Source organism: Neopsephotus bourkii, unplaced genomic scaffold (genome assembly GCF_033783945.1).
Source record: "Neopsephotus bourkii isolate Nb327-2 ecotype Australia unplaced genomic scaffold, CSIRO-AGI_Nbou_v1 NB_233, whole genome shotgun sequence".
NCBI classification, from domain to species: Eukaryota; Metazoa; Chordata; class Aves; order Psittaciformes; family Psittacidae; genus Neopsephotus; species Neopsephotus bourkii.
Genome location: NW_026900743.1, coordinates 1823471 through 1850362, shown reverse-complemented (window position 1 = coordinate 1850362; position 26892 = coordinate 1823471). Strand labels below are relative to the sequence as shown.

General features: G+C 39.0%; 1 protein-coding gene across 1 annotated transcript in view; it reads left to right on the top strand.

Moving 5' to 3' along the window:
* Positions 1 to 26892, top strand: part of THSD7A (thrombospondin type 1 domain containing 7A) — a 194621-nt gene that overhangs the window by 57685 nt on the left and 110044 nt on the right. The window contains exon 2 of the mRNA XM_061344712.1: positions 18013 to 18844. Coding sequence (XP_061200696.1) covers positions 18013 to 18844 — 832 coding nt within the window. The remainder of the gene's footprint in view (positions 1 to 18012; positions 18845 to 26892) is intronic.

Below are 26892 nucleotides of genomic sequence, written 5' to 3'. Positions count from 1 at the left end.
AAGAGTGTTTGAAGTGAAACATGCAAGTAGTATTGAATTTGCTCAGATAAGTGTTCCATTTCTTACCAAGAAATTATGAAAGCTTCTGATATGATTCCTGGTAATAGAGGAAGGTCTGTTGGCATCTGGATTAGTGACTGAAACCAAGGTCTTAAAGGCTACCAAGGGAGTAGTAGAATCACTGTCAGAGCTTCTGTTGTATTTTAACTGCTAGTGTTTGAAATATTGAAAAGGAAAGCACTAAAATAACTGAGTTTATTTTAAATCTCTCACTGTAATATGTGCATTTTGTATCTTTATTTAAAAACTGAAGCGTACATCAGTAGAAGCTATTGCTTCAAACACATTTAATTCAAATGTATTAATGGGTACAAATACATTCAGTTACTTGCTTAAAACAGTGCTCTCTGCAGCTTTAAATGAATAGTGATTTGTAGACAGCACATGTATTTTATTATCTCTTAGAAGGCAAGAAAACAACCAAACAACCATTCCCAAAAGCATATTTCAATCTTTCTCTTTTTTTTTGGTGTCATATTTTACTGTTAAGATATATCACAACAGATTGATTGGGTAATAGTAATGGAGTGCTCCAAATGCAATCATGCTGTAAACAATGCTTCCTGGTCCATTCATGGTATTTTGACTTTTACTTTTGAATTAACATCTAGCTTAAACTTAACTGTTTTTTCAGCTGGTGTCTAATTTTAACATATGGTCAGGTACTGAGGTGTGAACAGTAATGAGGTCTGACAACACATTAAAAAACAAAGTTTTATTGAGCTAGTAGGAAAGATGAGCAGCAACATGGCCTAATCCCCAACAGCAAACACACAGTGATAAGCGATGGTGAACTGCCAGGAACACTTGGTGTTCGGGTCATCTGGCATCAATAGCCAATTGTGCAAATACCTTTTGCATGCGGGTGGGAGTCAGGGGCATATCTGCCCCTTGGCTCCAGCAGTGGCAATGTGGTTGGAGGAAATCCTACTTTACGTCAGTAATGTGGGCAGCATCCTGCTTATGCTGCCCATGTCAGGCAGGAGGCAGGGTGTCAGCAGTCTGCCTACACTGCTGACATACTGGTCAAGATAGGGACTCTGGAAGCAGTGTGTCAGCTGTAAGAAAACAGTTACTTCTGCGAACATCTTTAGTTCAATATTTTGTTGCAGAGCACATGACATTATGTGGATTGAAATACTATCTGTTTTGAAAATAATTTAAGATTCTTGCTCAACTGAGGCAAGATAATTTAAGGTTTTGAGACAGCTGAAGCCTCCCACCTGCAGTGGCAGTTGGAGACACAGCTAAAGTAGGGGCTTTTTATATTTGAAATCCACTATTTTGAACTCTTGTCCCTTTCTGATTGACTGAAGCATTTCTTCCTGCCTTCTTCACAGTCACTGTACCTCAGCTGCACTCACTCTTCTCTGCAGTTTTCCCTTTTTCTTCCTATTTCACATAAAACTTAACAGGAAAGCCCAGCAAAGCAAGCAATCAAATAAATTAATCCAACTAACATACGTGAAGTAAACACATATTTTATGCTTTACGTGCATCATGCATACCTCCCCTGAGCCTGATCTAGCTTGTGAGCTAGACCTGTGGCATAGCACCTGGACACTTATTTCTCTGAAACTGCACAATGCCTAACAAAATAAGGTCAGATGTTGGCTTGTTCTTAGATCAGTAAAGTGAATATGAGTAATAGAGTGTATATTCCAGAATAGTATCTACTTTCAGTCTGAAGGGAGAGAATGCTATCTCCTAGGTGATTTGTTTGAGTGGTTGAAAGAAAAGAACTCTTATTTCTGTTTTGAGTTCTTTTGTCGGGTAAGATCTACATGGTCCTGTGATGTTACAGGGAAATTCTCATCAACTGGCATGAAGTCAGGTTTCTTACTGCTATAATCTCTGGAGTGGCTTTATTGCCTTTAAAAGTCAGAACTGGAAGGAAAAATGCAGAGCTTACTAATTAAGCAGAATGCAGTGATTTTGCATATAATGAGATGCATGTGGTTTGGAAAATATTGTATTCTCATTGCTACCCAGCTGACTTTTGTTTCTTTAAGCAGTGCCATACTGGGTTGAGCTTTCCTTTGCTTACATTAACCTGCTGTTGAACAAATAACTGCTCTTCTTAAAGTATGCTCATTCTTCAGATGACTGACCATTTTTCACTCCAAGTAAAAGAAATGTCCTAAATAGTGTTATAATAAAGGGGCAGGGGGGAGGGAAGGGGAGGCAGAGAAAGAAAGGCAGTGGTATTGAGGATTCAGTAGAGGTCAAAGTATAGAAAAGAAATTCAGGCACCTGCATTTGATTTATAATTAGTTATACTTCTGTAAGAGACAAATTATTGTTATCCAGGCATGATCTTTATATTTTAAGAGGAGCAAGAGCTTCTCCTATTCTTCAGTAAAATTGGAATTGAATCAAATTTTACATTAGGATGGAGACTTAGGCCAAATGTATGTGTGTTCCTGCTTACACCAAATTTGTTCTTTGGTAGTGCATCTGAAAAGGGTGAGAGAGCTTTTATGGCTGCTAATGTAGCCTGGATGGATAATTACACATCTAGCAGAAAAATAAACAGTGGCCATATTACTGCAAATGTCCTTTGAGACATTCGGATTCCCATAAGAGTTTTCTTTCTCTCTCTCTTTCTCTCTCTCCTTTCCTTTCTCTTCCCCTCCCTCCCTCCTTCTTCTTTTCCCTTTCTCTCCTTCCATCCTTCCTTCTTAGCCCAGCAAACGTTTTCATGTTGATGAGTTTTAAAAATTGTTAGGAAAAACTTTTCTGTCACTTCTACCCCTTTTTAAAGAGTCTCCTTGAAACAAAATGACCTTTCTGTTTTTCAGAGCCTTTTGAAGATTTTTCAGCATAATTCAGGCTGATAAGGATCTTTGCATCACCTATTTGTCAAGAGGGCGAGTGTTTCTTTGTCCAACACTAACCTTCCTTCTCTACCCATTATCTCTAGTGAGGGCTGTTTTAATTGAAGTCATCCCTTCTGAAAGATATCTCCAACCCAATTCGTTACTGATTTTGAAAGATCTGGCCTGTTAAAATATCCTTTCCAATGAGTTAACCTTTTACCTGAAGGTGAATTAAAATAGAGAATGACATTTCTAATCTCCTGAGTGATGTAGCTGAAGGAGCTGTGCTAAAATGGTATAATGCTAGCTCAGGCTTTTAAAAGGATAAGATCTGTTGTTTACCTTGATGAGCCTGCTTGGGCTTTGCAACAACAGATCTTCATTCAGGTGCAGTTGCTTTCTGGACTGGCTTTTAAAGGAGTATTATTATATCACAAAGATGCTCTTGGATTTGTCTCTCTTTCTTGAAGTTCTGCTGTGATGAAGTTACATGGAGAAATTCAGGTCTACTCACTCATTAGCAAAATTGAGGACTGTAAAGTTAACTGTTTGCTAGCTAAGTAAAATGGACATTTGATTGCCCTTACATCATAGTATTATTTCAGCAGTTTTGATGAACTGGGTTCTGCAGGCACTTTTTTCAAATGTTTTTTTCCCCTAATTCCAGCTGCGGTGGTTTCTTGGTAAGTACTCAGACAGTGTCCTGAAATTTCTGCCAGTGTGACTAGCTAAATTACCCTGTCCCTGTTCACATATATAGATCTCTCTACTTATTTTCTCCTTTAAATAAAATTTGCACGTGAGCTGTTCTTTCACTGTGCAGAAGATGAGCTTCATGTTTATCTAATAAATCGATGTACTGGGAGGAAGAATTTTAAGAATGAGTATCTGTATAGAAATACACATTGTTCAATGGAGCTTGAACAAGGGGGTTTAATGCTTGTGGTAATCCATAAAGAGTGCATTATAAAGTCTTCTCAGTGCATTAATTTTGAAACTTTTCTGCCATTTTATGTCTGTCATATTTATTTTTATACTCATCTGGAGTTAATAAAAAATATTTAGGAATCCATTTCTAGTGTAGTTAATATTTAATGAAGTGCAAATACATGTTACATATTTGAAGTTTATGGGCATTATCTGTTAGTTAAATTCTGTAGATATTTTTAATAATAAATCGTTCTTCCTGTAAGTTTTCTGATACAAAATTTCTGGCATGGAATTAAATAGCTGTTTCCAAAGAAGTACAGGCTTTATACTAAATTCTATAATTGATTAACCCCAAACCCTAACAAATAGCATTTTCTTAATCTTTTCTTTCTGGACATACCTACTCATGAATACATGATGTTTTTTAGCCTTTATATAGTGATTTAAACTTTGGCATAGTGAAATTTGGGAAACAGAGTCTGGAAAATACATATTCAAAATACTTCCTTTGTGACTTTTGTATTTGATAGTGATATGTGCGTATTTCAGGGAGTCACAGAATGGGTGAGGTTGTGAGGGACCACAGGATGTCACCTCGTATACCTTGCCTGCTCAGGCAGAGCCACCTAGAGCTTTTATGCTTCATGTGCATCATACATACCTCCCCTGAACCAGTTGCCCACGACTGTGTTCAGATGGCTTTTGAATATCTCCAAGGAGGGAGACTCCATGTCATATCTGGGCAACACGTGCCAGTGCTCAGTCACCGTCACAGCAAAACAGTATTTCCTGATTGTTGTGGTTTAACTGGAGCAGGCAACTAAGCCCTACACAGCTGCTTGCTCACTAACCCCTGGTTGAATGGGGATGAGAATTGGAAGGGTAAAAGTGGGAAAACTCATAGGCTGAGATAAGGATAGACAGAATCATAGAATCATAGAATAGTTAGTGTTGGAAAGGACCTTAAGATCATCAAGTTCCAACCCCCCTGCCATGGGCAGGGACACATCACACTAAACCATGCTACCCAAGCCTCTGTCCAACCTGGCCTTGAACACGGACAAGGATGGAGTATTCACAACCTCCCTGGGCAACCCATTCCAGTGCCTCACCACCCTAACAGGAAAGAATTTCTTCCTAATATCCATTCTAAACTTCCCCTGTTTAAGTTTTAACCCATTACCCCTTGTCCTATCACTACACTCCCTAACGAATAGTCCATCCCCAGCATCCCTTTAGCTCCCCTTCAGATACTGGAAGGCTGCTATGAGGTCTCCACGCAGCCTTCTCTTCTCCAGCCTCAACAGCCCCAACTTTCTCAGCCTATCTTCATATGGGAGGTGCTCCAGTCCCCTGATCATCCTCATGGCCCTCCTCTGGACTTGTTCCAACAGTTCCATGTACTTTTTATGTTGAGGACACTAGAACTGCGCACAGTACTCCAAGTGAGGTCTCATGAGGACAGAGTAGAGGGGCAGGATCACCTCCTTTGACCTGCTGGTCACGCTCCTTTTGATGCAGCCCAGGATACGGTTGGCTTTCTGGGCTGTGAGTGCACCCTGTTGGCTCATGTTCATTTTCTCATCGACCAGCACCCCCAAGTCCTTCTCCGCAGGGATGCTCTGAATCTCTTCTCTGCCCAGCCTGTAGCTGTGTCTGGGATTGCTCCAACCCAGGTGTAGGACCTTGCACTTGTCACGGTTAAACTTCATGAGGTTGGTATCAACCCACCTCACAAGCGTGTCAAGGTCCCTCTGGATGGCATTCCTTCCCTTCAGCGTATCAACCGAACCACACAGCTTGGTGTCATCGGCAAACTTGCTGAGGGCGCACTCAATCCCACTGTCCATGGCAGCGACGAAGATGTTAAACAAGACCGGTGCCAACACTGATCCCTGAGGAACACCACTCGTTACTGATCTCGAGACGGACATTGAGCCATTGACCACAACTCTTTGTGTGCAGTCATCCAGCCAGTTCTTTATCCACCGAGTGGTCCATCCATGAAATTGATGTCTCTCCAATTTAGAGACAAGGATGTGGTGTGGGACAGTGTCGAACGCTTTACACAAATCCAGGTAGATGACATCAGCTGCTCTACTCCTGTCCATCAGTTCATAGCCCCATCATAGAAGGCCACCAAATTGGTCAGGCAGGATTTCCCCTTAGTGAAGCCATGCTGGCTGTCAGCAAGCACCTTATTGTTTTTCATGTGCCTTAGCATGCCTTCCAGGAGAATCTGCTCCAAGATTTTGCCAGGCTCAGAGGTGAGACTGACTGGTCTGTATTTCCCTGGGTTTTCCATTTTCCCCTTCTTGAAAATGGGGGTTATATTTCCCTTTTTCCAGTCGTCAGGAACTTCACCTGACTGCCATGATTTTCAAATATGATGGACAGTGGCTTAGCAACTTCGTTTGCCAGCTCCTTCAGGACTCGCGGATGGATTTCATCAGGAACCATGGACTTGTGTATGTTCAGATTTTTAAGATGGTCTCGAACGAGTTCCTCTTCTACAATGCGCCTAGGGTCTTCATTCTCACAGTCCCTGCGTCTGCCTTCCAAGACTTGGGTGGTGTGGTCAGAGCCTTTGCCAGTAAAGACCGAGGCAAAGAAGTCATTCAGACCCTCAGCCTTCTCCAAATCCAGGGTAGCCAGTTCTGATAGCTTCCTGAGGGGGCCTACGTTGTCCCTAATCTGTTTTTTATTCACTACATACATATAGAATCCCTTCCTGTTATCCTTAACATCCCTAGCCAAGTTTAATTCTAGCTGGGCCTTAGCTTTCCTAACCTGGTCCCTAGCTTCCCTGTATTGTTCCCAGGCCACCTGTCCTTGCTTCCACTTTTTTATAAGCCTCTTTTTTCCTTTGATTTTTCCTCAGCACCTCCTTATTCACCCAAGGAGGTCTCCTGGCCCTCCTGCTGCACTTCCTTCTAGTTGGGATGCAACAATCCTGAGCTTGCCGTAGGCGATCCTTGAATATCAACCAACAGTCTTGGGCCCCGCTGCCCTCTAGGGCTGTATCCCATGGAACCTTACTAAGCAGGTTCCTGAAGATGCCAAAGTCTGCTCTCTTGAAGTCTAGGGCAGTGAGCTTGCTGCACGCTCTTCTCACTGTCCTGAGGATCTCAAACTTGACCATCTTGTGATCGCTGCATCCAAGGCTGCCCTGGAACATCACAGTTCCAACCAGCCCTTTCCTGTTGGTGAGCACGAGGTCAAGCATGGCACCTCTCCTTGTCGGTTCCTCTATTACCTGCAGAAGGAAGCTGTCTTCCACACAATTGAGGCACCTCCTGGATTGCTTGTGCCGGGCCGTACCATCTTTCCAACAGATGTCAGGGTGGTTGAAGTCCCCCATGAGAACAAGGGCCTGTGAGTGTGAGGCTTTTCCTATCTGTAGAGCACTTCCTCTGCGGATTCTCCTTGATCAGGCAGTCCGTAGCAGATCCCCACAGTAATGTCCGCCATCTTTGTTTTCCCTTTTACCCTGACCCACAAACTCTCTGTTATCTGCTCACCTGTCCCCAGACAGTTCCATACTCTCCAGCCTATCCCTAACATAAACAGCAACTCCCCCTCCCCGCCTGTCTTTTCTATAAAGCCTGTAACCTTCCATTCCAACAGTTCAGTCATAGGAGCCATCCCACCATGTTTCTGTGATGCCTATTACATCATATCCCTGTAGATGTGCACACATCTCTAATTCTTGTTTGTTCCCCATGCTACAGGCATTTGTATAGAGGCATCTGAGCCGAGCTCCAAATGAAGCCGGCTCCTTGGCTGGAGCGGATGAAATATCTCTACATTGCTCTGAGCATTTATTATAGATTCTGGCAACTGATAGTTTTATCGGTAAAGCAAAAGCCATTCACACAAGCAAAACAAAACAAAGAATTCATTCACCATTTCCTGTTTGCGGGCAGATGTTCAGCCATCCCCAAGAAAGCAGGGCATGTACTAAAAGATTCTGTTTTTACTTATTATGAAATGACCCTTGTGAAGTAACTTTAGAAATCAAAGATACTACTAGCAGTGGAAAAGTAGTTGTTTTTTGTGCTAGAATGGAAGACTAGGGCAGAGGTCAGTTGCTGTGTTCCTGTCCCTTTTTCTTTGACGGGTGAAAGGAATTGAAGCAATGTTCTGGAGATTGCTGATCTAAGAGTAATCTTGTGATGCCCTTCTTAAAATACTGGTGTACTTTAAAAATTTTTCAGTAGTGATGCATTGCATTTTTAATAGGATGTCTTGGGTTCTTCTGATAGATTAGTGATAATACCAGATCATGTTCATGTATTTTTAAACAGAAATCCCTGCTTTGATTGAGGGGGAGTACTGTTTAAAAGCTAAAGTTATGATATGGTCTGAGATACTGAAATGACTGCCTACATTAATATTTCAAGAAAGTTATTATTTCTAAAACAAAAACTGGAAAAAATATTTATATGGAACAGTTTGTTAGGTATATTTCCAGTCTCACAAAAATAGACAAACCCACTTATTTTAATACAATTGTGCAAAGCATTTGCCAGATGGAAGTAAGTAGTAATCACTTTTTTGAATTATTTATCTCAGTTGTGTATGAAATGAAAATTATTTATTACAGAAAGCTCAGATAAAGACATTACTTATTTTGCATACATTGCATTGACAGGTTTCATATAGTCCTGACAAGACTTCTTCAAAACTAATATAGATCTATCATTGTCTGATACACAGCAGCACTTGTATTTTCAGTATGCCCACATGGCTTAGTTGGCTTTCCTTCCTGTAGTTTTAAATACTATGTCTATGTAATGAAAGCACCACAAGTCTAGGGGAAAGTTGCCATTTGAAAATTGAAAATGGGTTCCACAGGAATTTGGCAAACTGTGGATGATAATGAATAATAAATGAACAGAGGATATGCTGGAGAATGTATCTCAGCAAGACATAAAGTCTCAGTGCACTTCAAAAGATTTATGATTGAGTTATTATTTCAGTCCAACACATAGGCAATTTAAATAATGAAATATTTAAAGGTGAATAAAAAAATGTGTAGGCTTGACCTTTTATATAATGTTCTGTGCTTACAAGGTGCAATTTTATCAAACTTTCTTTGCTCCAATGAATTTGAGGAAAACCAAAAGGATGACAGGTCCAGAACACTAACTAAGGGATATTCATTAGGTTCAGGCCTCCTAATGTTATTCCGGTAGTGGTGAACAAAACAACTATAAAGAATCCAGATATATGAGAAACCTTCCTATTTGATCCTTGAATATCTTTATTATCTCTCTTGTGGGCAAAGAGGCAGAGGGAAGGCACAGATGAGAAGTATTCATGCTGTGCTCTATGAATAAGATTTCTGTCAAGAGTAAGAAAAAGCAACAGCTTATTGTCTGGGCTTCTTGCTTTTTTATTAAAACGCACCTTTCAACGCAACTGGGATTTAGGGCAAAACTCAAGGGAAAGATACTGAATAAACTGTGTGCTTCCAGAGAGAAAATGACAGAACGTGTATTCCTACTGCTGTTTACTTCTTGCACACCGTTTTTCATCAATGCCTCTAAATGGGCTTTAAAAATTCATATTGTTGTCCTTGCCTTAGAGAGAAGAAGCTGAATTGCAAGGAGACAGAAATGGCATATGTGGATCATCCTGCAGGCTAGAAATGGGGCTCAGAGTACAACCTAAATCTACTTCTGACTTCATACCACTAAATTGTAGTGCCCTCTTACAGCCAACTATGTGATACCTTATCTGACAAAATATCTTACAGGAGGTCTGATCCTTTAAAAAAATCAGTGTGCAAAGATAGTACATTTTGTTTCTGATGTCTGGTTCTAGTACTCTATTCAAAAAGCTGTAGCCAGTCTGTGAAAAGCTCTAGCCATAAATTTCTTCATGTCTCTGTGAAGAAGGTTTTTGACTTGTTTCCCCTTGGCTAATGTAAGCAGAGACTGGGATTACAAACGGCTGAGCTGGCACAAGAGTGATGGCTTGTGTTGACGGATGTACCCTGTGGTTCCAGCAGCCTCACAGCTAGCACTTCTGGCCATCAGCACCACAGCAGGAGGTTATGGTGAACAAAGGAAAGAAATAAAAGGACAGAAAATGAGACAGAGGCAAAAAATAAAAGCATTCATTTGTTCTTCATGCTAATTGAAACAAAGGTATTTTGTCTTCTCAATGTATCAGCCTGCGTACAGAAGAAAATCATGGTTAAGAAGTTGAATTGCAAAATTATTCATGATAGAGGTGAAAATGGTCTGATTCAAAGCTCCTGTAACCTGTTCAACATGGCTGATTAGCATGCAATTGCAGGAGACTTTGCACAGAAATAAACTTTTCTAATAGTACCAAGAAACTGATGCTGCAATGCATGCTGATATCCAGGTGTCATGACAAGGGCTAGTGGTGCTCTTTCGATGGATCTGATTGGGGTTTACTCTGGTGAAAAGGGAAGGACAAGCATCAGTTAGTTGAATAAGTGCAAAAATCTGCATTTACATGTGTAGTCATTAAGAATAATATTAGCAATGAGATTTTCAGGTTAAGTGACATATTCTTTTAGCAATATTGTAGTAAAAAAATTGCTTTGAGGTTTGTGAGTAAATTGAATGTGAAATACCAACAGGGAGAAAGCAGCAAATCTCGATCCAAAACCAGTGGAAAAACCTCATCTATACAAATCAAATCCTCATCCTTAATAGGCAGTGGATCTTGAAATGGTTTCTCAATAATCTATCCCTTAAAATCAGATTCTGATGCAGACAGAGCTGTTAAAATTTACAGGGGCACAGATAAGAATAATATGTGGTGTTATTGCTGCTCATATCATTAGAGAGCTTTCATTGCAAAATGTTAATATTTACTCATGATTACAGTCTGTGTAATAATTGGAAGTAACTGTTGATTTCACAGATTTGCTCATAATTGGTTTTGCTGTTCATGGGGGCGTTTTTTATTTCGTTTTTCCTTGCCCAATGCTTAAGAAAAAATAGGTTCCATGCCTTGTGTTTTCTGTCATGACGTTTCTGGTGGCTTTCCAGAGAAAAAAAAGAATAACAATTTAGGAGTTTCTAATATGATTTCTAAAACTGATCTTCTGTATAATGCAGTTGAAGAACACATGGACATTCTTTATCTGCTGTGCATGTATGATTATTAATTGTATTAGAAAGGTTTTACCAATGTGTCTGCTGTGGTGTGTGAGCTGGAAATGGTGGGAAGCTGGGATGGTACCACGGAAGGCATTGGTTATACTCGTGATATTTCTGTACCGTCATCAAGCTTGTGTTCCCTGTTGCTGTAGGAGGTGAGTACTGGGATAGGTAGTACTTCAGTCTGACTTGGTAAAACTGTCTGAGGAGATTCAGAGCAGCTTTCAGCTGTTGATATTTACGAATAAACAAAACAGACGCGGGAAAGATACAAGCAAAGGTTAATAAAGCCTTTCATCCAACTTACAAAGCCTGTAAGAGTGTTTGCTATAAATGGGAATCATCATTTCTCAGAAGAGTGTTAATCTGGCTTTTCAGCCAGCAGTGTGACTAGAGAGACAACATAAGCAGAGGAGTGCGAGGGATACATTAGTATTGCTTAACACCACCACTATTAACTATGAAATGTTCATGAACCAGCTCTATATGTAAACGGACTGTGGGCTAGAATAAACTGTATTCAGTATCTTACAATATCAGAAGTATTTATTGCAACATGACTAGAAGCTCAAAGCAATGTAATTGCTTTGTAGAACATGCAGGCTGTATTTCTCTTTAAAGCATGCTGCTTCAATTAAGTATTCCTTTCTGTGTTCATCCTGTATTCATTTGGCCAGCTGCTGCTACACTGGGTAAAGGAAAAATGGTTAGAGGAACTTATGCTAAAAAAAAATAAGTAAATGTTTGGAGGAAGAACCGTTTGAATAACATTTTGAGAATTACCTTAAGTTTATAATAAGCCTAAAGCTTATTAAAATAATAAAATAAACCTGCTTCCATTGCAAGTTATGACAACAACACAAAGCCAGGTAGCTCTGCACTGTGAGCTGTCAGCCTTTCGTGTTTGTGTGTTTGCTAGCATATACTTCAGATAATCATTTTGCACCATTACTGTGAGATAGAGACTCTCAGAGTAGGTTGTGATTTTCAGGGTGTTACGCCACTGTAGTCAAACTACTTTTGGAAGAAATGTGGTATAAAAAGTGTAAGCCCTGATGCAGTTTACTTAAAAATTTGAATCCTTACAGCCAGAACAAAATATGTTTGAGGTTCCTTCCCTTTTCTTTTTAACTGTTAAACTAGGTCTTCAGACCTGGCTGATGAAGAACTGGCATTATATTAAATGAAAGAGAAAATTTTTGAGACCATTTTGGTTTTTTATAGTTTTCTTTTTGTGCTATTGAAATAGATACTTTTTACCCTTTCCACGTTTACTACAGACAAAAGAAAAAAGAAAATCAGTATCTCTTGTAATTGTCACAATATAAAGGCAGAAAAAACATAAAGCAGACGAAAAACCCCTCTACCAAGTGAAATAATAGTGTTAAAACTACAATGAATTGTAGCACAGAATCCCACTTTATCAACACTGGGAAAGCATGTTAAATCCAAATTTTTTTCTTATAAAGTACATAACTTGGTTTTGGACACAGCAGTTTTCTGATATAAAAAAGGAATACTCGCTGAAGGAGAACAAGTAAAATTTGGTTCCAGTAATTTGTGAGGCTCTAGTATGAAAATGCTTAGTTAGGGAAACACTGAATAAGTGTTATGCTTTTTGTGATGTCAGAATTTAAACTGGTATGGTTACTCTTAGGTTCATTTCATGTGTTTTATATTAATTAAGAAAAAAATGTTAATTACCGTGCCATTAATAGTATCAGGAAAATGTGTGAATGCATTTTCCCAATGGATATTAATAGGGGAAAAAAAAAAGGGCCCAGTTATATAAAGTGCCTTAGTAATTGTGTGGACACCTAGAAAGATACCTAAGTGGCTGCTATTTATATAGTTTCAAGTTTGCCTTTGTCTTTATCCTATTATTTGAAAGTGTGCCTTGGAAAGTTGGGGAAACTGTTTTTTAATGTTATTTTTTATATTTCCTTGTTAATTTGAGAAATTTCAGAATTCTTGAGATTCTGAAATCATTTGAACTGTAGTACTGTTTACACTTTCCCTTATACTATCAGGAAATAAAAAATCTGACCTAGGAGTCAAATCCTTTGTAGGCATATTTGATTCCCCATTGTCTTCCTCTGACTCACATGTGTTATGTTTTATTATCTGGAGAATCCTTTAGTTTTTTTATCTCTCTTCTATATCCTGAATCCATTTTCTTTGATGCAGACACTGCCTTGCATGTTCTTTTCAACCTCTGAAAGAGGAGCTGAGAAAGACAAAAGCATTAAATAGAAATGACAGTCAAGGTGATCCATAGCACTCCTGGAGGGGAGAGTTTGCTGGCAAATATAGCAAGTGGCAAGTCATACAGCACCCATGGAGCCCCGCCACGGGTGGGAAGGATGCAAAAATAAAGGTTTTGTTTGTGAATAATTTTCTACTGTCTTGACACTCCCAATAGTATAAATTACAGAATCTGTCTCTCCAAATGCAGCCGGCTTCTGTGTTGTCACATCTCAGATTCTATACTAAAAAAAAACCCCAAAGCTATCAATAATTTACCTAAAATTATAGCACTTTGCTGTATTGCTTCATTTCAGTGTAACAGGCAATGTGTCTGTCAGTGAAACTCTTTCCTATTTAGACTTCCCCAGTTATCTACTGCCTGTCATAAAAATACTTTGTGATTGCAGTGGTGGTTTCTCAAGTACTACCATAATCGTGTAAAGCAAATATAGATAATATCGGTACACTGTACCGTGTTATAGACATGATAGTGGTATTTTAATTTAGCTGAGAGGAACTGCAAGTGACTTTGGCGGCAGCTCTGAAGCTGTTACATTCTCAGTAGCTTGCTGTTCATTCTGCTCCTTGACCGGCTCCTCTATCAGAAACTGTAGATTCAATTCACTGTCATCTCCTGAGTCCTTCAAAGACTTTTTGATCTGTGTCTTTCTGACCTCTCTTGAGATTTACTGCTTAGGCTTGAACTATATCTTATAATACCACTGTCCTTCTGACTCCCAGTCCTGTATCACCCATTAACCTTCTTGGCCCTCATCACAAACTTCTCTTAATAAAATGTAATTTGAGGTTTCCAATAGTGGGCAAAGTTAGCTTGTTTCTGGAATTAGAAATAGTAGATTTCTGCTAATTACTCTGTCAGTAGTCTCTTTAAATACAATCCTCTGAAAATACTGAAAACTAAGCTGCTCATTGTCTTGTGCTGTCAGTCTCAATCTCTGGCATTAAACTGTTAATGCTACTTACAGACACCAAACCAATAATATAAATGGGTCAAAACCACTTCTCACTGAAAGTATAGCAAAATTCAGATTGAATCAGTGGTGAAATCTTCATGTGTTAAAAATGGGAGTAACGTCTTGCTTGATGCTTTAAGATGTGTTTTTTGGGGGGATAGCTGGGGGCTTGTTTTGTCTGTTTTTTTATTATGCATGTGGAGGAAAGCTGAATGGATTTTTATATAGCCTTATTTGCCCCAGATCAAAGTTCAAAACCAAGTTTTTTCTTCTTCAAATAGTGATAATTTTAATACCTGAAACAATATCTAAGATACTAAATATGATAGCTTACTTTGTTCTCAGCTGCAAAGCTATGGGTGCTTTAGTGAGAGGATTAATTTTAATTTTTGGACTCCGTTGTGTTTACTCCCTAAAATTTCAGAATAAACTTGCAGTAATGGTTAATTCACTTACTTTCCTGGTCCCTAAAAATATAAATGTTAATCCTCTAGAAGCTTAGAGGGAATCTTAATATTGTATATTACAGTAATCTCTTTAAAAGACAAAGAATTACAAATGACATTTTAAACTCACTAAGACTTAAGTGATAACTCTCAACAACAAAGAAGAAGCAAGCTTCCTGTTTATTTCTGTAACTGCCATATGTGATATGCTAATTAAACAGAGAGCAGATAGACGATGGTATTTTCATGAGACAAGTACAGCTCACTACAGGTAAGCTGTGACTCATTTGTCTAAATATGTTTAAAACTAAATGCTAAGAAAAACTACTTTGCATTCACAGCAGCAGCTTCTTTTCCCCAATGCAAATGGAGTGGATGTTGCCCAGGCGTCCCTGGATCAGTGCACAGCAGGGAGAGCAGTGTCTGCATGAGGACTGCTTCAATGGGAAAGAGAGAACCTAAAGAATATTCATAGAGAGCAAATTAAAGCATCATCTGAGGCCTTGATTAGGCTCGACAGCTTGTCTAAAGATGTTCTGTTGTTACTAGTGCTTAAGATTAGCTGGGTGTTTGTGAAAGAGCAGTCACCTCCTGCAGCCTTTCGGTGATGGTGGTGGGTGAGACTCTACATTGCTAATCTTTTTCATTGCTAAGTTGCATACCTGTGCTACACCAGATTCTGTGACGTTAATTTTATCCCCAAATTTCACATTTACAAATGTTGTGGTAAATGTACTGCCCATGATAACGCTAAAATACAAAAAGCATGTTGCAGGTGGTCTTTATGTGGTTTTCTCATACTTGCAGATCATTCAAAGCCTCCGTCTTCTCTGTTTTTTCATCGTGTATCTTCAGTGATGCCTTGACCAGCAGACAAAGAAATACTGTAAGCATGTGCTGGGTGCTTGCTCTTCAGTTTGTGGCTATGAGTAAAAAAAAAAAGACAGTGTATTAGGGGACTAGTTTGGGATGTATTTCTTGTTATTTAGACAAAGTCGCAAAGCTCCTTTGCTCAGTTCAGAGGAATTTCTCTTCCTGCTTTTCTGTGGTTATTTTCAAATGACAACCATGTCTGGCCTTGGTGCTTGCAATGTGTTTGGGGGCCACTTGAGTTAGAAGTGAATTATTCTAGGCTCTTGTTGTAAATGGTAGAGAGAGATGCATACCTGTGAAGGGAAGCGCAGAGGAACCTAATCTCTCTTTTTGTGAGGTACATATAAAGAACGTATGGCAGCAACATTCCTCAGCGAGTGCTTGAGCTTAACAGCTGTGACTTATGATCCTGCAAGGAAAAGTGTATAACTTAACTGAAGGTTTCAAAGCAGGTTTGTGCATCTGAAAACTGATAGGAATATCAGTTAATACGGTTACCAGAAGTAGTTAAGAAAAAATTGGTCAAAGCAAGTTTTTTGTTAATATTGCTAGAAATACATATTTTTTAAATTTTATGTTATATTTTTAACAGCTAAACTAAGTAACAATGTAAATTCCTCTTCTTCCTTTGAAAAAAAGGTTAAAGTAACCTGTATTCACAGGTATTTTGAAATTAATTTGTTGGAAGGTAGCTTGGAACTTTATTCTAAAGGAGCACTGCAAAAAAATGTGCAAAAAATACAGAGGAGTTTCCACGGTCTGAATTAGTCTCTGCCAGCTGGCATTGCTATGAGGTATTAATGCTTAGGATTTCAGAAACTGTTCAGCCTCAGTGTCCTCTTAAAAAAAGAGGCAATAAGGAGCAGAGGTTAAGTGTATAGTGTATCATCAGCCCATTCCCAAACTGCTACTGAAGGTAATGTTGGATGAACAGCTGAAAATTGTGTTGAAGTCAGTGAAGGTTGTGGGAATCAGTAATCAGATGTGGTTTCATATTCTGTCATTATCCAGTCATTCAGTAAGAAAGTGTTGTGAATAATTTGTACCTGCCATAGTTCATTTAACTCTTGTGCAGTCCCAGAATTATTGTTAACCTGCTTTAGAAATAACAAAAGCTCAGCCCAGCATCTCCCACAACTACTCACACAAAAAAATCTTGTTACAGGGGTCAGTAAGATAAATGAGGATTTCATGGCCTGGCCCCAGTTTCTTTATGGAGCATGAGCACTCCTCAGTCAGCCGGAATGTCTTCTGTGTGACCAGCTGTCTGCAGACAGACATCTTTTCTTCTAGGAAATGGTTACATTTTTTTTTCTGTATGATTTGTCTTACTTTTTCATAGTAAGTCAATGTGCATGAGGTGTGTATGAGGGGAGGTCTTAAGAAATGAGAAAAAAACAAGGATTTTTCCCTCTGATCTCTGGATTTTGTGAGTTGAACTGGTTGAATATTACAGTTTTTTAATAATGGAAAAAGTAAACATATCAGATTTTGAGGAAATAGGTTTTTATTGGTTTTGTTGATACTGATTATAACAACATTAATTTTGTTATAACTAATTATAAATGTTGACTATTTATGATAGACCTTAGAGATTTAAAAAAAACAATGGGTACAAGTTACTTCTGGGGAGATTCTGACTGGGCACAAGAGGAAAATTTTTCACAATGAGAACAATCAGCCATTGGAATAATGTCCCCATGATGGACTCCCCAACGATGGACACTTTAAAGTTTCAGCTGGACAGGGTGCTGGAGCATCTTGTGTAGATTGTGCTTTTGCCATGAATGGTTGGACCAGGTGATTCTAGAAGTCCCCTTCCACCCTGCTATTCTATGGTACAGTAACTTCTGTTCTGTGGAGATTTACCAGTTGGTATGTCTCTGTCTTCAAGATCTTTTTCTAGATAATGATTTCACAGATTGTGTAGAGCAAACACTCCTTAGAGGGCTTTTAATTTTTATTTTAGTTATAATAAAGGAAAGGATAGCAGTGGCCTACCTGAAATTACCTCTATTCTTCAAAATGTTTTATGTTGTTGTTCTCGTTATTTAATACAATGCAGGAAGATGAGAATATCATATTAATTAGCATCAGGGTGTACAGAGTAGTGCAGTAGAAAATGTGAAGCAAAAATCAAAACAGTCCAGGAAAGGGTATTTATGCAGATGAGAGAGAAGATTAGATTGATGATTTCAAGGGGAGCACTTTGGCTGATACCTTGCTAGTCAAAGCTATGTGATGACTTTGTCATTGCTCAGTTCTCAGTTTTCTAATGTGAATTCCTGTGTATGTTCTTGAAATTGAATATTTGTCTAGGATAAAAAATGAAATGTATCTATAATCACAAAAATAGGAGATTAAGAGTAATCCCATACTTGTTTTATTTTCCAAGTTTACGTTTCTCCAAGAATTAAATTCTTAGCGGAAGTGCAAAAGTAGTTCTATGAGCTTGGTTTTGCAACACAGCATTAAAACAGTGACGTGTGCAACAGTAGCATCTTCTCTTGTTTTGCAGGTCCATGGGGGAGATGTATGGGAGATGAATGCGGCCCGGGTGGTACCCAGACACGAGCGGTGTGGTGTGCCCATGTGGAGGGCTGGACCACACTGCCCACAAACTGCAAGCAGCCAGAGCGGCCAGACAACCAGCAGAGCTGTTTTCGGGTTTGCGACTGGCACAAGGAGCTGTACGACTGGCAGATCGGCAGCTGGAACCAGTGCCGGCCTGTTCTTTCCCGCAGCCATGAGAAGCCCCTGGAGTGCATCAGAGGGGAGGAAGGGATCCAGACAAGGGACATCACCTGTATCCAGAAGTCCAACGGGGTGCCAGCTGAGGATGTCATCTGCGAGTACTTTGAGCCAAAGCCCCGCCAGGAGCAGGGATGCCTCATCCCGTGCCGGCAGGACTGCATTGTGGCTGAATTTGCCCCCTGGTCGGAGTGCTCAAAGACCTGTGGAAATGGTCTTCAGCATCGAACTCGGCACGTTGTGGCTCCACCACAGTTTGGTGGGTCTGCCTGTCCTAACCTCACCGAATTTCAGATCTGTCAGTCTAGCCCATGCACTGCTGAAGAAAGCCTGTATAGCCTAAATGTGGGACCTTGGAGCACATGCTCAGTGCCCCATTCAAGACAAATAAGGCAAACGAGGAAAAGAGGGAAGAACAAAGATAAGGAAAAGGACAGAGAAAAGGCAGTTCGGGATCCTGAGGCTCGTGAGTTAATTAAGAAGAAGAGGAATAGAAACAGGCAGAATAGACAGGAGAACAAATATTGGGACATACAAATTGGGTACCAAACCAGGCAAGTCACGTGTACTCACAGAAATGGGAAAACTGCTGCTCTGAGGTAACCACTACTTATTAATTTGCACCTCTTTATTTTTCTCTGTTAAAGTCAAGCAAGCATAAGTGTACACTGGTATTACTGCACAGAATCCTGAATCTTCAAGCAGTAACATCATCTCTTCCAAACATGCTTTTAAGGCTCTGGGCGCAAAGACTAACAGGAAACTGGGCTGGGTCAGTCTCACAATAAAACAGAAAACAGAGGAAGATGCTGCATGAGGAGTCAGTATCTATTCTTTTAAAGAGCATGAAATACTGTTTGTCCTTCTTGATTCCTGTAACAAAATTCCTGAAAGGGAGATGTGAAACCTCTTTGTTTCTAACATATACTTCCTCTTTTTGTTTCTTCTTTGCACCTTTATGCTGTCTGGCTTTTTGTTCATTTGCTTGGTTGGGTTTTTTTCCCCCGATTTCTTATTTACTTATTTATTGCTTTACCTTTCAAGAGGTTTGGCAGTTACAGATCTTTTAATAACTTTTTCCATAGGCTGGGTACATTTCTGCAACCATGTTATCTTCCACTTCTTTGTTTTACCTGGCGTTATCTTGCTAGCTCGTGTTTTTTCCTTCCTATCTGCTAGAATGTTTTTGTCCAACTCAAATACCTTCTTTCAGTCTAGTGTACTTTTTCCTGTCTTTGATGTGTTTCTATTTCCTTCTAGTTCATTGCATGGTTAATCAATTTTACTTCAACTTTGAAATTATTAAGGTATCTTGCTGAATGAGGCTGACACCCATTGCTGCTAGGTTAATGTTTATGAACTTTATTCAGAATATTTGACTTTGGAGTATTTGTCGTGCCAGTTAAATATTCTACCACAGAACTTGTAATTGCTTCAGCGTTTCCTATCAGAAACCATATAGGATAGCTTTTCAAGTGTAGTAAACATTTTTCAGGTGTATTTCCTTTCAAGAGAGGACCCAGCAGTAAAACAGGAAAGTGGTGAGAGGTTCCTGAAAGATTTGGGTTGTTTAGTTGGAATGAGAGACATAGGAATGAAGAGGTAAAGTGCCTATGAGCATGTAAACACCTGTCACAAGGGAGAACGGAACAAGCTATTCTCTGTATATTATGGACATATAGAATTAATGGGGTAATCACAGCAGTGCTGAATGCAGTTAGACTTCTCAATACTATTGAATAGTGAAAAGCTGGACAAGATTGCCTGGGGAATGCATGGCACCTCCGTTTTTGAAGCTTTGGGAGAATAGGCTAAAAGTGCATGTGTCACAATGTAATACCCGAGTAACTTGCGGCTAGGAAATAGGGGGTGACTGTATGGGGTTTTTGCAGTCTCTCCTACCTCTGGTTTTCTTCAGTGTTTTCCAATTTCAACCATTATTTGAATGAATGTCTGTGTGTTGTGGTTTAAGCTGGTAACTCAGAACCACGCAGCTGCTTGCTCTCCCCTTTCTTCCTCCAAGGCTCCTGTCAGGATGGGGAGATTTGAAAGAATATAAATCCCAAGGTTGAGATAAGAACAGTCCAGTAACTAGAGTATAATACAAAACTATTACTACTACCACTAATGGTAATGATGATAAGGGAGAGAATATAAAAAAAGAAAAAACAAAACCAAACCAACCTACAAACAAAAAAACCCCAACAATAAACATAAGTGATGCACAATACAATTGCTCACTGCCTGCCAATTGACACCCAGCCCTACCCAAGCAGTAATCTGCCCTTCAGGATAACTCCTCTCAGTTTGTACACTGGGCATGATGTGCTATTGTATGGAATACCCCTTTGGTTAGTTTGGGTCAGGTGTCCTGTCTCTGCTTCCTCACGGCTTTCTGTGCTTCTCCACACTGTCAGAGCATGAGAGGCTGGGAAGGTCCTTGACTTAGAGTAATCTTTACTTATCAACAACTAAACACATCAGTGTGCTATCAACGTTGTTCTCAGGCTAAAGTAAAAAACCCAGCACTGTACCAGCTACTGAGGAGAAAAATGACTGCTACTGCTGAACCCAGGACACTGTACAACCTGTCTCAGAATCAGCTTGCACGCTCAGTTCCAGATATTGGCTGCAGCACTGTCTCAGTGCTGGTTCAGGAAGATGTTGCCTTGACCCCTTCCTTTTCCAGCCTCATGAAGCACACTGTGCCTTGTCTGGAACATCATTATCCTTTAAATACAGGGAATAATTTACTAAATGTATCAGTTGCCAGCAGATACGAGTCAGCCACTATGTTTGAAAGTCCTCAAGTTTTTGTAAGATTAAAGAAATAATTCAGAACTACCATATTTAAAAAAACATTAAAAAAAAAGTTTATGGGGGGAGGGAAACATTCATGTGCTGAGGCTGTGATGGATGGTAAAAGAAAGTAAAAATATAATTGGAAGTTAATGGCATACTTTATCCATCATTTTTACACTCATGGATTTGCTCAGATCGGTAATGCTGCCTTAATTTCAGATACCTCTGTGTTATACCATATATTCACGTTTCAGGCTGTAGCAGGGGAATGGATGAAACGCTGCTGCCTGAGGCAGTGAAACGGTAGATAATACAATGCAGGAGTGATTCTTCACAGGGGAGAAAGTGATACAAATGGTGCAGTGGACATTTTGATGTCTAAAGGATATAGTTTCATGTTGTAAACGCACAAGGGATTTCTAATAGTCTTCCCGTCAAGTTTAATGTAGAATCTTTTTCTCCAGTTGTATAGTGAAACCAAGAAAGTTTGATTAAATGACTCATATGTGAAATTCTGTCACTGAAGCCTTAGCTTTTAGAGACCTATCTATGTATGATACCTATATATCGATTTGTTTCATTTATACTGCACTCTTCACTAAGTGGTCAAATGCTTTATTCTATGATTTACATTCCAGAATCTCAGCAATAGAATTATTTTTCTGCCCAGGTTGTCAGTGCAGCCAGCTCAAATGATTTTGTAATCTCCATCACACAGTAACTGTGTTACTAGATAGTACAGACAAGTAAGGTGACTAGAAAACCTGCTGTGCTCATATGAAATGCTCTTCAGGTTGAATAATCCATTTTAAGGGAGTTTTGACTTTAGCAATCAGAAACAATCAGCCCCCTGGCAGCATGACTGAAAGAAGAAGAAAACCCCTCAGGCTAGTCATATTTTTTTGCAGAGGTAGGAAAATTGATAGTATAAGAAGTGTTTCAAAAAAACAAGTTTCAGAAGGGTGCTCCAGAGGAAATGGTTCTGTAATGCTGTCAGCAAAACTTCAAAGAGGCAAATTCTCTCGACACTCAGCACACCAGGCATGGTAAAGACAAGTGAAACAAGAAAATCAAAGTGTAATTTATACACTTCATTGCCGAGTGAGCAATACGTAGTCTCCCGTGAAGGATGAATTATTGGATTTTGTATTGCTTATTCTGCAATAATGTATGTGTTACATGGCCTGTATTTTTATTTATTTTTTTTTTTTACGTTTCCCCTAGTCTGAAATTCTGGTGCACTGATAATATTTTAAAAATAGAAATGTTGGAGAAGACTATTAAAGTTGAACAATTCAGTTATTAAGGGTGGCTTAGAAAATTACTGCTCTGGACAGCTAACAAAACCCGGACACTGTTACGCTGCTAGCGTAAAGGACAGTTCTGATTCTCTGAAATGTTTCCTCTTTTTTTGGTGAAAGTGAAGTTTGCCCAGGGTCCCAAAGAGACGCATTAGACAGCAAACTGTCAATGTAGAGAAACAAAATGTACGTAACAATTCGTTTAGAGTTACAAATCTGCGCTGTTACGAGTTGTGATGATAGTGCCTCATGTTAAGCTCGTAATTTTCTGTTGTTATATATTCTCTGGTTTTGCTTTCTTCTACTTCGCCAAATTATTACCATTGGGTCTCAAACGTTCCCTCATAATTGTCTTTCTGAATGAACTTTGGGGTAAAGTTTAGCAAAAATGTTTTGTCTGGTTTTGTACAAGTCTAAGAAAAACATATTTTGTTTTAGCAGTGTTTAATTCATGCGACCGTTCTATTGAGATGCTTTGATAAAACCCCACTGAAATGGGTGAAGATTTTGATATTTGGAAGGACTGGAGCAGGTTATGATGAGCACAGACATTTATTAACTGTAAGAACATGGAATAGAACTAGTGTCTTCTTGGCCTGGATGTTTCTGCACATCAGCAAAATTCTGAAATTCACAGACAAAGTGCATCAAGTTCCCCTGTAGCGGGTGGTCCACAGGTGTGGAGACAGCCTGCAACTCCTAAAAATCACTTTGGCTGCAGTCCACAGAACTGGTTCATATTCCCTTGGCAGCACCTCTGTGGCAGAGACGTTTGTGAAGTTGACCATTACTGATGACTTGAAGTAAAAATTCAAGTAAAAAAAATACAATTTTAGATATATTTCTTTGCTGGGAAATTCCAGCCAACTTCACATAGACCTGTATCTGCTTAAAGCACAGCCACTGTATTCACCGTTGGCCACAAATTTTAAGCTGAATACCCAGAGTCTGAGGAATTGGAGAATGGCCAACACAGTATTTAGGCTAATGGGTGAGTGATATTCAGGATGCACACGCAGAAAAAGAGAGAGAATCTGTTCCTCTAGGATGGCATTTTGACTTTGTCTTTGCATGTCCTGAAACTTCCTAATCCAAGTGCTTACCTTCCAAATCACACAAGAAATGACTCCATCCTCTTTATGGACTCTCATTCTTTTAAGTTACAGACTGTGTGAAGGAGGAAGATTAAAAAACATACAGCATAAACCTGTTTCTTTCTTTCTGCCATTGATTTGGAGAAGCAGACAAGTCTTCCTGAGGTGTATGCTGTCAGACAGCAAACAGAAGAAAGATTCAGACAATACAGCAGCTTGGTTTGTTGCACCCTGCAATACATCCCTTACTTAGGAAAAGCCTCTCTGTACTTCTCTGAACAGCTCCATGAGGCAACAGGCAGAATGGGTGATGTGTATGAAGGTGGCAGCGGAGTAGCTTTAGGAAGACAGACTGCAAGAAGGTGAAGGAATGGCAGTGTAGAGAGGACAGGTTGTATAGATGAAAGGGCATAAGCAACCTTTAGCTTGTTCATTGAGGACCAGATGGAAGCATGCTTGTTTACAGGTGTTTTACGTTACTGGAAAGGCAGCTCTGAAGTTGTTTTTGGAGAGGAAGCCTCTAAGCTCACCACACTGTAATGTTTTAGTGGTTAGTTAACAGAACTTCTGTGAATTTAACATATTTGGATAATGAGATACATACAGTGATCTTGATAAATTAACTTGAAATCACTTAATGCACAAGCTTTTAACAAATGGAGAACAGGGAATAAGAAAGTAATCTCAGAGGAAAAACTTCCTGATAACTAAACAACAGCAGGGTAATTGTCAGATGCATTGGGATAATAAAAATGTAAAATATTATTAGAGAAACAGAACGCAAACATTCTGCTTTCCTACCATTTTGCACTATGCCTTTAGAATTTCCATGAATTTGAAAGTCAAAAGCATCCCATAGATTTTTAATGTGATTTTGGTGGAGACAGTGGTTTTTGTAGTTATGCGTATCATTCACTGGGTGTTCCTTTCTATTCTAAGCACCTGCTCCATCATCTTACTGAGGCTGCTGTTTTGACAGTGGCTTGTCAGTATTGCTGTATGTTTGACATACAATGCCAAAATCTAGATTTAAGGTGGAAGCATACACACTGTGCTGAATAATTGAAACAGCAGCAATGAACCATTCTTCTTCATACCATATTTTAAGTCTTTTCATATAGTGAACAGTTGTTCTGTCATTTAGATGTATGACATTCATATATTTCTGTGGAATGCATCAAGATTGGATGCCTTTCTAGAATATATTTTTTATTCAAGTACATGTTACTGGTCTTAGCAAAATATAATAGCCTGTAATGTAATGAGGGTTGAACTACATGTTCTGATAACCCCTTGTGGCCATAAATCCTATGAATGAAAAAATGAATTCTGTGAATGAATGCTATCTTGCATTTCTAGTCTTAATTTAGTAAGAAGTAAGAGGCACAGTGGTAAATGGAATTAGGCGTTGAGATCTTTAACGAAAATTCTCCTGCACTGTACATTTATACGTCTTTTCTGCTTTGTTGTCAGAGAATTTTTATTTTAATTGGTTTCAATAGGCCTAAATAAATACAAATCAACCAATATTTTTCTAAATTACTGATATCTTAATATCCGTATCATATAGTCTGTAAATAGGCCTATAAGGAAAAACTAGAATGTATTCCATGTTTAGAATTATTTTGTTTTCTATTATGTGACTGCTACAAGTAAAACATGGAGTATGCCCCTGTTTTCTTGATGAGCTTTTTAAAGTTATGGTACAGCATGTCAGCTGAGTATCCTCCTCGGAGATCCCAGCGAGTGGAGGACTGCACAGCATGGGAAGTCATGGAGTTCAGCTCCACTTGCAGATCCACAAAATGGAATAGTTGGGCACTTCAGTGCCTAACTTTCATTGTTCCCACTGACAATAAGATGTCCAGCCTACCACCTAATGACCACTTTTTCCAGATGTTGGAGACTGATAGGAAACTAGTGATACTGTCAAAGCTAAGCATTGATACTGGGGACAAATCTAAAATAATATCTGAAGCACAACGAATAATAGTAGTATAATTTTCAGTAATATTTTTTATTATTCTTTTAACTTCAGTATTGTATGTATTCAAGAAGTTCAGCTTTGTGTTTATTTTTCCTTGCTGGTAACTCCATGCATCTTAACTGTTAGGGTCAAAGTAAATGCCTATTAATGCTATGTAACTAAAATCCCCACTGACAAAGGGAGATCGCCCTCCACCCCTCTCCCCCCCTCCCCAAAGCTTTAAAAAGTAATTTGTGTAGACTGTTGCTGAATAACCTGCTCTGCCAGTTTTAAAATTATCTATAGCATGGGATGTGCATACATGTCACTATCATTGAACTGTGAAAGACAGTACCTCTCCCTGAACACTTCTGCTTTCTTGTCTTCTTAGATGGTCACGGTATCTGAAACAGCCCCACAGCAGCCATTGTTACCCTTGTTTGGGTGTAGTAGAACTTTTTGCTGCTTTGCCTGTATTAGCCGATATATTTTTTCTTGATACAGTACTTGTTATCTCTGTTTTTTCCCATAACGTAGATAGCCTGAGTGGTTTTGTGTTTTTTTCCAAAATTGTTTTGGCTGTGACTCTGTTGGCAGAATTAAAGCTGTGAAAGGATCATGGGAAAGTAGTCTTGTGAAAAGCACTTAGGTGGACAGTACTTGAATTGTAAATGAATAAAAGTGACCTCATTGTTTTTGTGATTATAACAGCCCATTATACCATGAGGTACTAACAGTTTCTCAGAACAATGTACAATATGACGAATACTAATCAGTGCAGCTGCAGGGAAAATGAATCAGCACTATGTCATGAGGGATAGATACTCGTTACATTTGCCATTAGGAAAAAATACAGACAGTGTATTTTCACTAACTTCTTTAAAGAAATAAGTGTGTACTAACCATAAACTGAAACTCTCAAAGATGACTAGACCTTACAAATTACATTTTATATCTTCAGAGTAACTCATGGGAATTGTCTAAACTCTGGATTTAAAACACCTTTGTACTACTTCTGCTGTATAGTACTTGTTCCTTAAACAGAATTATTTTTTAAATTTAATTTTATTTGTAATAAACTTTTTCTCTTTTTTTTTTTTTTTTCTGAAAATGGAGTAGTCTTCTTCAAAATCCAGCTGTACCTTTAAACTAGAAATGACATAAAGTTAATTTGATTGTTTTGCTTTAGAGGTTAATGCATCCAGCAGGCTGTATGAAGTCTGAGAACACTGTATACAAGATAAAATACCATATTGCAATACACTGAGACATTGCACTTGATTCTTGCCTCCGTATGTTAACTCCAAAATGACCTTTACTCATACGGACTATAATTTAACGTTCCATGGTAGTCAGATACAGAGCAAAGAGACTCTACACGTGCAATATTAATATCTGGATTTAGTCCCAAAGAACATGAAAGATTTATATTCAGCATGAATATTACCGAGTTTACTCAGGCCTCCTTTCCAGTAGAGTGATCG